Source organism: Olea europaea, chromosome 1 (assembly GCF_002742605.1).
Source record: "Olea europaea var. sylvestris chromosome 1, O_europaea_v1, whole genome shotgun sequence".
Classification (NCBI taxonomy): Eukaryota; Viridiplantae; Streptophyta; class Magnoliopsida; order Lamiales; family Oleaceae; genus Olea; species Olea europaea.
This window is the reverse complement of record NC_036237.1, coordinates 27,244,508-27,257,911: the sequence shown is the minus strand read 5'-3', so window position 1 is coordinate 27,257,911 and position 13,404 is coordinate 27,244,508. Positions and strand designations below refer to the sequence as shown.

The window sequence follows — 13,404 nt, the reverse complement described above, 5'->3', positions numbered from 1 at the left end:
TATGACAATTTTCTCCGAAATATTCATTAGCAGGGTAACAAACATAAAAAGTTGACAAAATATTTGCGTCATTTCTATGCACATCAATGGAATATTTGAATAGATATCATCATAAGAGATCATGTGTCTAGAGGTGGCAAATGGGTCGAGTCACTCATCCCTCATCTCTGCTCAGACTCCCATTAAGACGACCTATATGTCAAGCCGAGCTTGAAAACTTCTTCACGAGTCAGCTCATCTTAAACTCGTCAGTCAACTTGTTTTTTACTTACTCCTGGCTTTATATTATTAGTTTTTAAATAAAAAAAAATGAGGCAACTTGTGCTCGGCTCATGTCCACACAAGTCAAAGTGTCGAACCAAGCATTATCCGTGGACATGAGCCAAGCTCGAGTGTATAACAGCAGAATTGATCGATTTAGCCCATTGTCACTCTTAGTTGTGCTAATTAATTGATGGTTAATTATAATAATGCTATGCCATGCAAAAGTGATCAAAATTGAGGACCATCATTATAGTTAAAATATAATTTGTAACAAATAGTGGTGTGAATATATTCCCCAGTGCATATTCCCGGAAGTTATAGAGAAGGTTTTAATTTCTGCCATTAAAACCTCATATGCTGAAGGAAGCAATCAAAGTTGTTTAGACATTAAACCGCTGCAAAATTTTGGAATTTGATGGAAGTCATAGGATTAAATGTCAGCCTGTAGGAACAAAAAAAGAAGAAGAATGATATTTGTACATAATTGTGTACAAATTGATGATGGGGGAGGGGGGGGGGGGGGGAGAGAGAGAGAGAGAGAGATAATGAAATGAAATCAGTTAATGTTATTCACATCATCAATCTGTACACTATTATGTACAAGTACCATTACTCAAAAAAGAAACATTGAAAGAGAATGGAAAATACAAAACTGCATGGGGAATTGTGGGCATTATATTGGCATTTTTCTTTGATATATGTTTCCCGATCTCATATCTTATTTTATCGACGTTCCTCACACTGATGGATATGAACAAGTTCGTTATGGGAGAAAACTCACCTTCAAAACTAGTTAGTAAACTAAACACACTCAATGAATATAACTTCACAACATAGTTCAACTTATTTATGGAAAAAAAAAAAAAAATGTTGAATCGTCCAATTAATCCTTCTAGAACCACGGTTAACCACAACTCATAATGGATCAAGTAGTCCCATATTCAACGATGGTCATTCTAAAACACGTGCTTGCTTTGATGCGATCATGCGAATTCTTACAATCACATTAATAGAACTACCCTTTTGAAACTGCCATGTGGCGAGTGAATTGTCCAAATGGTCATTAAACTTTGTAAAAAGTTTTCAACGGGTCGCTGAACTTTAAAAATCACCTAAATGATCACTGAACTTTGCAAAAAAATTTTATGGGGTCACTAAATTTTAAAAATCATCTAAATGGTCACCAAACTTTGCAAAACCAGTGATCCCTGGGAAACTTTTTGCAAAGTTTAGTGAATATTTATGTGATTTTTAAAGTTCAGTGGCTCCGTAGAAACCTTTTGCAAAGTTCAGTAATCATTTAGTTGATTTTTAAAATTCAATGACCCCTTGAAAAACTTTTACAAAGTTCAGTGACCATTTGGACAATTCATTCGTCATGTGGTTGTTCCTACATCATGTACCCACAAACTCTCTCCATGGTAGTAACCCAATTTTTCGTAACTTATCATCCAAAAGCTACAATTACATGATTTCATGTTTGGCAAGGTCATTGAACAATAAAGAAGTAGATTCTCAAATGTGATTCTAGGTGATAAAAGACTTTGATTGTGCTTCTCCTATAGCTACATAAGTGGTTGCATCTTCCTTCATCAGATTGAGGCCAAAGATTGAATCCAGAAACATGAAAATAGCACAAGCTCCCCCTCCCCCCCAACCCAACCACTACTTTTTCATTAATAAAGTGGTTTTGTTTGGTTTAGACATTTCTCATAACCTGAATTCATACAACCATACGGCAACCAATAATAAGTTTAAATACCAAGCTGAGCCAAATAATAATCAACAAGCATATCTTACCACATTATACTTGTCAGTGATGAATTAGAAGTGTGACAAAGAATTAATGTACCTTGATGTGAAATCCAAAAGCAGTTATTCTACTAAGTACTATGACTCTACTACTCATTGTGCCCTGCCTTCTTCAAGGTTTTTACCAAGCCTTTTGCGATTTTCCAAAACCAGAATATGTTCATTAATGACAACACCGGGGATACAGTAAGCAAGCTGTAGAAGCCCAAGGGGTACACTTCCTTCACCTGAAAGAAAAAATAAATAAATAGACGAACAAAAGAGTTGATCGTTATGATCCGAAATTAAAGAGCAATATATTTGTCCTGACGAAGTTATTGGTTCTGTGTGTCTTGTTGCACTTCAATAGTTAAGCTGCTTTTGTGGCTTCAAGAGGCTTGGCGCACACTTGCTCTTCGTATATGGTAGTTCAAAAGAGATAAAGAGAGAGACTAGGGAGACATTGGACACTTATAGCATGTTTGATAAGGTAAGACTCGGCACTACAGGGTATGTTAAGGAAAAAAAAAAGTCTAAAACTCTTGTGCAGTGTTGTCAAATACTTTGTTACATTGACGCTTATATCAAATAGATTCTTCAATTCGTACATTCAAGCGCCCATGTTGAACACTTCATAGTTGGCAGGGGTGAAAGACGGATCTTTCTATTTTAAGCATTTTGTGTATGGAAGTGTAGATGTTTGTGAAAACTGAATGCACTTGGACACACATCCATATGTCACAAGTACAGGGTCCATGTAACGTGTCATATCAAAATATTTAATAGATGACAGAAATTCCGAACTATGGTGGATTGTTGAAATTAAAAAAATAAATAAGAGCTGATGGTAATCTTAATTCGACCAGGACACCAAGCTTGGTAATTTGTCAAATTAGAATCTTTTGGAGGTCCAAAAATGTATACAAATCTTTTAAATTTAAGAGTTGGAAAAGCAAGCCCTAGTCTATATTACAGGTCTAGCTCATGGAATTAATCAGAGAACGAACAATCACTCACCTGATCAAAATGGATGAACATGTGGTAGAAAAAGTAGACAAACAAAAGAATTCTTGCTACCTGAAAATCAAAATTTCAAAATTCAATGTGTCATAATGTGATTTAAGGCTCTAAAATAGAGAACCAAATATTTTATATTCAAATTTACAAAAAAATTAAAGCTCTTAATGCTAGGGATGGCAGTTTTCCCCGCCCCGCCCCGATGGGTTGATGGGGCGGGGCGGGGCGGGGAGTGTTGCCCCGTCTCGGGTCACCCCGCCCCGAACCCGCCCTGTCAAGTTTTAAAAAAAAAAAAAAATCCTAATTACAAGTTTTGCAACCCTAACCTAACGTAACATTCTTCTCATTTCTCCATCCAGAGTAGCTCTCCGCCAGTCCGCCTCCAGCCTCTAAAAGATTTTTGGTAGAGTAGCTCTCCGCCTCTAGCTCCAGCACCAGCAGCCCCGTCCGTCTCCAGCTCCAGCACCAGCGGTCTCGATCCAGCAGCCCAGCTCGCTCTCCGCCTCCAGCCTCTAAAAGATTATTGGTAAATGATTTGGTTTTTGATGTTAGATATTTGGATCTTTTGTATTTTGATCTTGTGGTTGAGTTTGGTGATTTTTATGAGGGTGCTGTTTGGTAAATGATTTGGTTTTTGATGTCTGAGTTTGGTGATTTTTGATGTCTGAGTTTGGTTTGTCTAAAAGAAGCTCCTTCATTTGGCACGAGGACAAAAGAGTCATGATAAAACCCCGTTGAAAGTCACCGATCATACAAGAATACCCAAGCACACAATTCCTCGAACAAAATATAAAAATCAGAGTTCTGACCAGAATACTTTGTCTGTTTGTTCTGTACCCCATTAAAGGTCTTGACAGCCATGAAAATAAAACCAGGTGGCAGACAAAATCATCTCAAATAAAACTTGTTTTGTTTAGTGGTATAGTTATAGTTATAGCTATTAAAATACTATAGTTGTTTTGTATGAATGGTGTGAAATATGAATTTCAATTTGCCCAACTAATTGTGGAGTTGAAAATCTGGGAATGAATACTTTCAGTAAGGACTTATTCTGTAAAATTATCTAGTCAGAAATATGGGTCACCATAGACTTTGGTTGTTAAAGCATGGATAAAATGTAATAATTCTAATTGTGTTGCTAACCTAAGGTTTAGGTTTCTTCATTTATAATGATCACTTGGCCCCTTCTCCTTGTAAGGATGAGGCTACCTTACCTAAGTGGTTGTTATGGTCGTTGTGGGAGTGTCCAAAATAAGGATTGAAATGAAACAATTCTCATTGTATTTAACGTCTTTAAATTAAGACTTGACTTGCAAATTTATAAATAATTAAACACCCTCTCGTAAATGAATTTAAAGGATCACAAGTTCAAGTCGATATAGTTTAAAGGAGCAAAATTGACAATGATGAAAATGCGAACTTAAAAAAGCTAATAGGAGAGGATCAATAGACAAAGCTTGAACCATAAAAGGTCCAGATGTGTTGGTATGATTGTTCTTTGATACTCATAACTCCCCCTTTACATGTAAATTTATTAAAATTCGCATGGGGAAATGAATATAAAATTCTATCACTTAATTTTGTGTATAGATGAAGATCAGGCATGGCATTGGACCTCTTTAATATTTGGTCCTTTTTTCTTTTGAGAATTTTTATCACATTCTATGCATGCTATAAATTTACTGATTCGTTAACAACGTCAACATGATTTGGAGTATTTATAGGTGAGATTTGGTTAATCTCTTTTAGGTTAATAAATACATCTTGTAATTAAGTTATTATTTGAATTTTTGGTTCCTTTGTCTAGAATTTTATCCTCCCCCCTAAGGATGAGGATACTACCTTATTAAGATGACAACTGATAAATCATGAAGTGAATTATCAATATTAGGGTCAATATATAATGAAGTTGTGGTTCCAGTTATTCATTGAAGAAGCCTCCAACAAATGCTCCAATAGCTACTACATTTCCTGCTCCTGCAGTTGTGCAAAGTGATGGAGATCGAATTTTAAAAACATCCTTTAGATAATGTGCAAATCAAACCCTCTAAACCATCAGAAGTTGATAATGCAAAAATAGAAAATTACGAGCTAGACATTTCATCAGACAAACTACATGCTGAATTTGAATATTTTTAGGTAGCACAAACTTGGTGTCTGGTGTTGGGCATGATAGCTGCAGGGTCTAAATGCACCATGCTAGATCAGAAACTCGATTTTCTGAAGTTGGGCAAATTGTGTTTAATGTCATTTGTTATTTGCACTATAACTATAACTATACCACTCAACAAATTCTTATCATCCTATAGTTGGGCAAATTGTGTTTAATGTCATTTGTTATTTGCACAGATGTCTATCCCAAGTAGTGTTGGAAGTGTTGGATTAGGACCAATACGCGAGGAAGATAGCATGAGTGATGTACCGATGAGCAATGTCCCGCCAGAAGATCCAGTTGATCCAGATGAAAGACCGATAAACCTAAGTGACGAGGAGTGTAAAGTTGGAGTATCTTTGGGAAAGAGGAAATTAACTTCATCTGTTTGGAAGCACTACAAAAGACAAAAAATTAATGAGAAATGGAAGGCTATATGCAATTATTGCAAGAAACAGTTAGGGGGTGACACAAAAAATGGTACAAAGCATTTGCATGATCATTTGAAGAGAGATAGCATGAGTGATGTACCGATGAGCAATGTCCCGTCAGAAGATCCAGTTGATCCAGATGAAAGACCGATAAACCTAAGTGACGAGGAGTGTAAAGTTGGAGTATCTTTGGGAAAGAGGAAATTAACTTCATCTGTTTGGAAGCACTACAAAAGACAAAAAATTAATGAGAAATGGAAGGCTATATGCAATTATTGCAAGAAACAGTTAGGGGGTGACACAAAAAATGGTACAAAGCATTTGCATGATCATTTGAAGAGATGTGTTTTTCGTCATCAGGATAAAAGTAAAACTTGCCAAACAACATTAAATTTCAAAAAGGACGTCGCCAGTGGCAAGGTCATAATGGGTACTTACTCTTTCGATCCAGATAAATGTAGGTACAGTCTGGCTAAAATGGTGATTTTACATGAGTATTCTTTGTCTATGGTCGATCACATTGGATTTCGAGAGTTCTTGCACGATCTGCAACCATTGTTTAAGGTTCCTTCTCGCAACACTTTGAAGAGCGACATTTTGAAAATTTATGAATACGAGAAAGCAAAAAATATGATTGCACTTGAGAAGATTGAGAGTCGAATTTCAATAACTACCGATATGTGGACCTCTTCGAATCAAAAGAAAGGATTTATGGTTATCACTGCTCATTTCGTAGATGATGCTTGGAAACTACAGAGTCGAATCATGAGGTACAGTAAAAAATTACATACTTACATTCACTTCTTTTCATAATTTACTAAAATTATATTTTTTTAGTTGATTTAATTTGTTCTTGAATGAACTCAGGTTTATATATGTGCCTTGCCCACACACTGCTGACGTGCTTTCGGAAACTCTATTGTGCAGCTTGCTGGACTGGATTATTGATCATAAGTTATTAACTTTGACGGTAGATAATTGCACTACAAATGATGCTATGATCAATATCGTGTTAAGTCAGCTCTGTACTCGTTCTCTTGTATTGAATGGTGAATTTTTTTCATATGAAATGCTGTGCACATATATTAAATCTTATTGTGAAGGATGGGTTAGAGATTATTGGTGATAGTGTTGAGAAAATTCGTGATAGTGTTGCTTATTGGACAGCCACGCCAAAGAGATATGAAAAATTTGAGCTCTTTGCACGTCAATTGAAAATTGATTGTGAGAAAAAATTGGCTCTTGATTGTAAAACAAGGTGGAATTCCACATACCTTATGCTTCACACGGCTTTGAGTTATAAGGATGTTTTTCCTCGTTTGAAGCAGAGGGAGTCACAATATAAATGTTTGCCTAGTGATGGTGATTGGGATTTGGCTGAAGAAATATGTGGGAAGTTAAAGGTTTTTTTTGAGGTTACTGAATTGTTTTCAGGAACAGCATATCCAACTACTAATCTCTTCTTTGCAAATGTTTGTGATATCAAATTGTCGTTGTATGAGTGGCTTGAATCTCCTTACGTGGAAGTTCAAATGATGGCAAACAGTATGATGGAAAAGTTTAACAAGTATTGGAGCGATATTCATGGAGTTTTAGCTTTAGCAATAGTGTTGGATCCAAGGAATAAGATGATGTTAGTTAAGTATTATTATCCTCATATTTTTAATCACAACGCTGCAAGTGAGATTGAAAAAATTTATCAAATTTGTGGCAAGTTGGTGCGTGATTATCAGAAAAAGAATGATTCAAGTAGGTATGTAGCTCAGTCTTCTACTTCTTCTTGTCAAACCGAGACGTCAAGTGCTAATAATAAATCAGATCGCATGGCGGGTTTTTATAGATTTGTTTCCGATGTTGGAGCTCCTAGTAATGTGAAAACTGAGCTTGATACGTTCTTGGATGAGCCTATATTGCCTCGGTCAGATGATTTCGATATATTGACATGGTGGAAAGTAAATGCAACCAAATATCCGACTTTATCTCAAATTGCAAAAGATATTTTGGCCATCCCGATATCTACTGTGGCATCTGAATCTGCTTTCAGTACTAGTGGTAGATTTGTTAGTCCACACAGAAATAGGCTTCATCCCAAAACTTTGGAAGCTTTAATGTGTGCTCAAGATTGGTTATGGACCGATATTCACGGTAAGATATATATAAACATTTGTTTTTCTGTTGTTCATGTTATTTATTTTCTTATTACTAATTATTTTACTTTATTAATAGTGAATTCTGTGCCGTCTGCATATTTTGGATCTTGCTTCAAGATGAATGATGAGGATGTTGATGAAGAGGTAATTTTCTTTATTAGATAATGTAAATTTTAATCGTAGTTATTATAATGATATTGATTACAATATTCTTTTATTTTTCAGGATCCATCTTGTGTGATCTCCATCTTGTGTGATCTCTACTTCTGTTGATGAAAGAATTCATGAAGTCTGAAAAATGACAAATTTTGAATCAAAAAATGAATTTTAGTACAATGACAATGTAATTTTAATTGCAATTGTTCTTTTTTTTTTGGACAGTGTTTGTTTCGACTTTCGAATGTTTATTTTAGACATTAACTTTATTAATAAAAAAAAAAAAATTATACGGGGCAAGAAACGGGGCAGACCCCCGCCTTAAACGGGGCGGGGTGCGGGGCGGGGCGTCGTTTTGGCGAGGCAGGGCCCCCGCCCCACTGCCATCCCTACTTAATGCTCGAGAGGAGATGCAATAATTTAAAAATACAATATACATCTTTGATGGGGAGAAAACAAAAATACTCTTTTTCATTTTGCATAATATTCAGAGGGTTAGGTGGCTGATATTCTGAGGGCAAATTGCCTATTATGCCCTCACAGTTTCAAAACAACATAATCATCTCCATCGGTTTTAAATACTGAGCAAATTATCTCCTAAATTTATATGTTATGTGATTGAAAAATAAGATAACACAAAAAGAAATGTTCACATGCACTTAACTGACCATTTTCAATTGTCAATATGCACCACACAGCCACAAACAAGAAGAAAAACATTTTCTGAACTAGAATAGAATCACCATACCAGCCACCCCAAGAACAAAGCCACACCATTGAAGATGTACAGTTTGGACAACTTCTGACCAGCAACATCAAGATACCTGCACATATACTAACAGCGTAAATATCGGATGCAAGGAGATGGGAAAGGGAAAGAAAATAAATGATTTCATCAGTGTCGGCTTACCATCTTAGATTAACAAAGGGAGTTGTGCTCTCAGAAAAGAGAACCATCAGTATGTAAATTAGTGCTTGACCGCTCAAAAGTGATTGAATAATTGAGAACATAGAGAGTCCATGGTGCAAAACCTAACAAATGAATTTTCCATTTACATTGAGATTACACTTAAGACATTATTTACATTAAAAAATACAACAATTGGATATTGTGCTAATTTTATAATTTTTAAAATTGAAAAAATAATCTAAATTTTAAAAATAAATATAAAGTGGGCAAAAAGTTCGTGTTAGAATGTCAGCAATTTTTCAAAAAAGTACTAACACAATACATTATCGACATGTTAATTAAATTCTTTAGAATTCTTCATTTATATAGTATAAATTTAATTTCATGCTTATATTAATTTTTATATTTGAAATCTTTTAAATGAGTACCTATTTGTTACTTAATAACAACTTTGAGTTCAAAATATATGATATTTCTAATAAAGAAAGAAAAATGACCATTGTAGAAAGTTCGGGGCGCATTGGACGCAGTCATGCCACCCTAGTTGAAGTATTCATACAAAACAGCCACGAAACAAATTGAAAAATGATATTTATTTATAACACAAATTCCAAGTAACACCAATGATGAAGCAAGAACCTGAATCCTAAAATATGACTAGGAAGAAAGACACAAAATGTTGTAATTCTAATTTCTCCCAAACGTATACAGAATAAATAGGCAAGAAAGTATCTAGACAATCAAAATCAAAATGTAGGTATAAATTATAATCAAGATTAATTACCAGGTCAAATAAATCTAACTTCTTCCTAATAGTAGGTTAAAGTATTTTGTTTCACTGTACTTACATACTCCATGCCACCTAAAGCCGGAAAGTTATAAATAATCATTGCCAAGTCTGTTAGAAAGTAACCAATGGATACCTGCATCATTATTTAAAAAAAAAAAAAAAAAAGGAGGAGGAATCAAGTTAGATGTATTCCTCAATATATATGATAAACAAAGGTCCAAAAAGCGTAAATTTAATTGTTTTGATTTCCCATAAAATGGTATAAAAGAGCATCTAAGTGATCTTCTTTTAAACGTCAGTATGTCATAAGTTAAGGAGGGTACTGAATTTTCAGTATTAGTTCTGTCAAGAAAATGAGCAACGTTTGAAGTTTAAGGAACTACTCTCTTTATTCGATAATTAAGCATCATGAATATTTGATAATAACAATAAGATACAAAATTAATAAAATTAATATTAATTATTCCAAAATAACTTCGAGACATTGCTGTTGGAATACTAACATACCCCCAGTATGGTGTCTGATAAAGTTGATCTTCTATTGACAATCAACTCATCATTAGATTCATCAAATAGATTTGATGCAAGCAAGAGATATAGAGAACCAGCTGCCACAATAATGGCATGAAAAGTAGAGAACCCCCTGCGATTACAAAAACATCATTAGTCTAGACATGAAATGGTGTAAGTAAACCAGGGAACTATTAATTTAATAAAAAGCATAGATGTACATGAGAAAAACAAATTACCGGTTGTTCCATTCAAGTTTCACCTTGTTGCCGAGTTTGCTGTATCCCTTGAATATTATAGGGCTAACCACACCTGTTAATTCATAAACCTTCAACAGAAAAATGGGACATCTTCAAAAGGTAAGGGATCAAAAATTACCAACGTATGCTGTGGAGTCGTAAGATTTTCCAAATGCAATTTTTCATTCAGCATCAATAGAAGGGTGAAAATATTTTATTTTTTTTTTAAAAGTGTATAAAAGGATGATGTGTAACCAAATTAAGGATCACAACACCACGGATAACAGGGTCAGCCCTCAACCCCCATCTAGGGAACAGTTATGAACAACATCAGAAGGCCACCATACAGATGGGGATTCTCTGAAACTGGATCCACTTTGACCTCCAAATAGTACCTTCTGGAGGTATCAACCTAAGGGGGCCAAATTTGCTTATCACTGAGCCACGAGGTAGGCCACTGTTTGGCCCCTTTAAGGAGTCCTTCGCCAACCCCACCACGTGGTGACCCTTGCCACTTCGCAACTAGTTGGGCTGCATCTTGCCTCCTCCAAGGGTTGTTCCATTCTATATCTCCTCATTATGTTGGAAGCTTGATGCACGTCCTCATGTGATTGTAGCCTTTTTAAGCATTCACCCTCAAATCGGTGAAGCCTATACACATTGCCTATGCTCTCCAATCCTTTGGCACAAGGACCACATTGGCAAACCATTCACGATACATGCCCTCAATTTTATGGTTTGCTTCCAATAGCTTATCAACTTTTTGCTCCATCGTCTTTGGCCTTTCTGGCCATACAACCCTTATCTTCTATTCGATTGGCCTTTTCTATGGGTTGTCAAAGAAATGATGGGATGTCACAGTCGGATCAATCCTGCACATATCCATAGGCTCTTAAGCAAAGATGTCTCTGCTCTGTAAGGGCACATATATGTCATCTCGCACAAACTTTGAAGTGTGCTTCGAAGTACTCCTTGTGTCTTTTGTTCTGATCCTACAAAAGTTTTGCTCATTCTCACCCTTACTTTCTCGGCTTCTTCTACATGCTTATCTGCTTGGTTGACAGCATTTTCAAGCCCATGTCACATCTGTGGGTGGAGATTGATCAGAAAGATTGAAAATCAGCCTCACCTTAATATATTGGTCAAGATGGCTGACAGCAATTTCAAGTTGAAATCTAGAACATCCAAAGCCTATTTGTTGAACCTTAGGATGTAATTGCGTAGGGGATTCCTTTCTTCTTCCCTTGCATTTAGCAAACCAAATGTCTTATTTCGCTAGCACCGGCTAATTGCACGAGGAAATGGTTGCTAATATCTGCAAATTTACCGATCGACTGGCGGGGAAGTTGGAAAAATAATGGTTAAGGGAATTTTTAGGGTGGTCAAGAAAATCATACACATGATGGAATCAGAAATGTGATACGGCAACATGGCAATATCAATTAGTTCCAAGTGCTCCCTTGGATCATAGGTTCCATCATACACCGGCTAAGCAAGCAGCTTCACGTAGGGTAGTAGTTGATCTCCAGATTCGGTTCCAATTTTACACTTGTTAAGCCCGAATTTGGGACCATTCTTGTATAGTTGGCGTAGATCTCCGTCTGATGTAGTAGATTTCCCTTTGAATTGATGCTGCTTTTCTTAGTCGGAAGAAGAATGTTAGAAGGTGATGCTAGTGGGTGTAATTTGTTGAATCTGTCGAGGGTTCTCGGCCTTAAAAAACATGCCTGTAGAAGTAATTATTAACCCTCAAACTTTCCAGATAAATCTACCACAATCTCCCCCTCTCCTCAACTCAACCTTACAACAACCAGATAGGATGGAATGTAGCTAAAATTGAGTGCCGGAAATTTTTTGAATTTGACAAATTGCTGCCTAACATAAAAAAATCATTTTACCTCTTCAGTTTCGGTACCAAATTACCCCCAGTGAAATTCCTTCTATACTATACAAACCTCTATGGGGAAAAGAAAAATCCTGTTTCCCATTTCATGTGAAAATTTCGCAAGGGCGTAGAATGGAATTTCACTCGCAAAATATAAACACAGCGAAGAGCTTAATACAACAAAAAAGGAATTCATACTCACCGTTTTGCACATGATGATACCAGCAAAAATAGAAGACAACCAGAGCAATTCTTTGCTTCGAGAAGCATGCCCCTCGACGTCTATTAACCCAATTGATGCTTCCATACTCCACACCCACTGCTCTGCACACAGTTCCCACAAGATTATGTAGAATAAAAACCAAATCAGTTAACTATAAACGAGAAAAAATAAAAAAATAAAATAAAAATAGGCCCATAAATGAATTTGCCTGTGTGTATATAGAATTACAAGGTCACAACAATACTATGTTACCAAGGCAAAGTTTCAATAAGTATCAACAGCTCAAAGAGGTAGCAGAACAGTTTTACAGTGAAGGTCAAAGGTATTTATGGTTTCGTCTATCTCCGAAAATATACAGGTATATAGAGGGAAATTTTCAAGTGACAGATTACTACAATAATGGGTGGCAATTAGAAAATTCTAGAAGTTGGAGTATGAGTGAAGAAATTAACGGTGTGAGAGCCTATGAATTCATTGGTAAAATTATAAGAAAGAAATGAGAAACTGTGGGTTCTTGAATAGATAGCAAACAAATAGCTGGAACAATATTGTGGAACACATTTTTTCAATAGGTGTTGTAAAAAATAATTTTAAATTTTATGCAGTTTCCTCATATTGTGGCTAAATTGTTTTAAATAATTATTACTAATTAGGTTCGAGTTGGTCATTTGACTCGCGGGCCTCAATGGTCGATCCGAACCATCTACGAGCCATGATTCGATTAATTTTTTTAAAGAAACTAATCATATAAATTAAAAAATTCAAATGAAATAAGGTAAGAGGAATTTGACACCATCCTTCTTTTTTTCAGACTTGTGACCTACTACTTTTACTCTAGACGGAGTTAAAATTATACACGAGCAAAATATTATATATTAATTTTTTT

The 13,404-nt window shown here is 35.6% G+C and overlaps 1 protein-coding gene across 5 annotated transcripts; it reads right to left on the bottom strand.

The window, feature by feature from the left end:
• Positions 1-1,998: 1,998 nt before the first annotated feature.
• LOC111399357 (transmembrane protein 56-B-like) lies at positions 1,999-13,057 on the bottom strand. 5 transcript variants are annotated; one of them, XM_023026646.1, is made up of 9 exons: positions 12,747-13,057; positions 12,498-12,619; positions 10,411-10,499; positions 10,169-10,304; positions 9,720-9,794; positions 8,872-8,993; positions 8,710-8,785; positions 3,073-3,132; positions 1,999-2,303 (listed from the first exon to the last, which is right to left on the bottom strand). In XM_023026646.1, the coding sequence occupies exons 2-9, from the start codon at positions 12,600-12,602 to the stop codon at positions 2,166-2,168; spliced, it is 801 nt and encodes a 266-aa protein (XP_022882414.1). In that variant the 5' UTR covers positions 12,603-12,619; positions 12,747-13,057; the 3' UTR covers positions 1,999-2,165. The 5 variants fall into 5 exon arrangements, with proteins under 5 accessions (XP_022882414.1, XP_022882390.1, XP_022882399.1 ...); XM_023026622.1 differs by having other exon boundaries at positions 12,727-13,056; XM_023026631.1 differs by having other exon boundaries at positions 12,498-12,614; positions 12,727-13,056.
• Between the last annotated feature and the right edge of the window lie 347 nt (positions 13,058-13,404).

What these genes read in the sequence shown, in the direction of transcription:
- LOC111399357 (XM_023026646.1), bottom strand. Translation starts at nt 12,602, where the DNA reads ATGGAAGCATCAATTGGGTTAATAGACGTCGAGGGGCATGCTTCTCGA. An exon ending in AAACTTGAATGGAACAACCG is followed by an intron (nt 10,305 to 10,410) that starts GTAATTTGTTTT and finishes TTGTAATCGCAG; the next exon opens with GGGGTTCTCTACTTTTCATG. An exon ending in CTTTGTTCTTGGGGTGGCTG is followed by an intron (nt 3,133 to 8,709) that starts GTATGGTGATTC and finishes TTTGATTTTCAG; the next exon opens with GTAGCAAGAATTCTTTTGTT.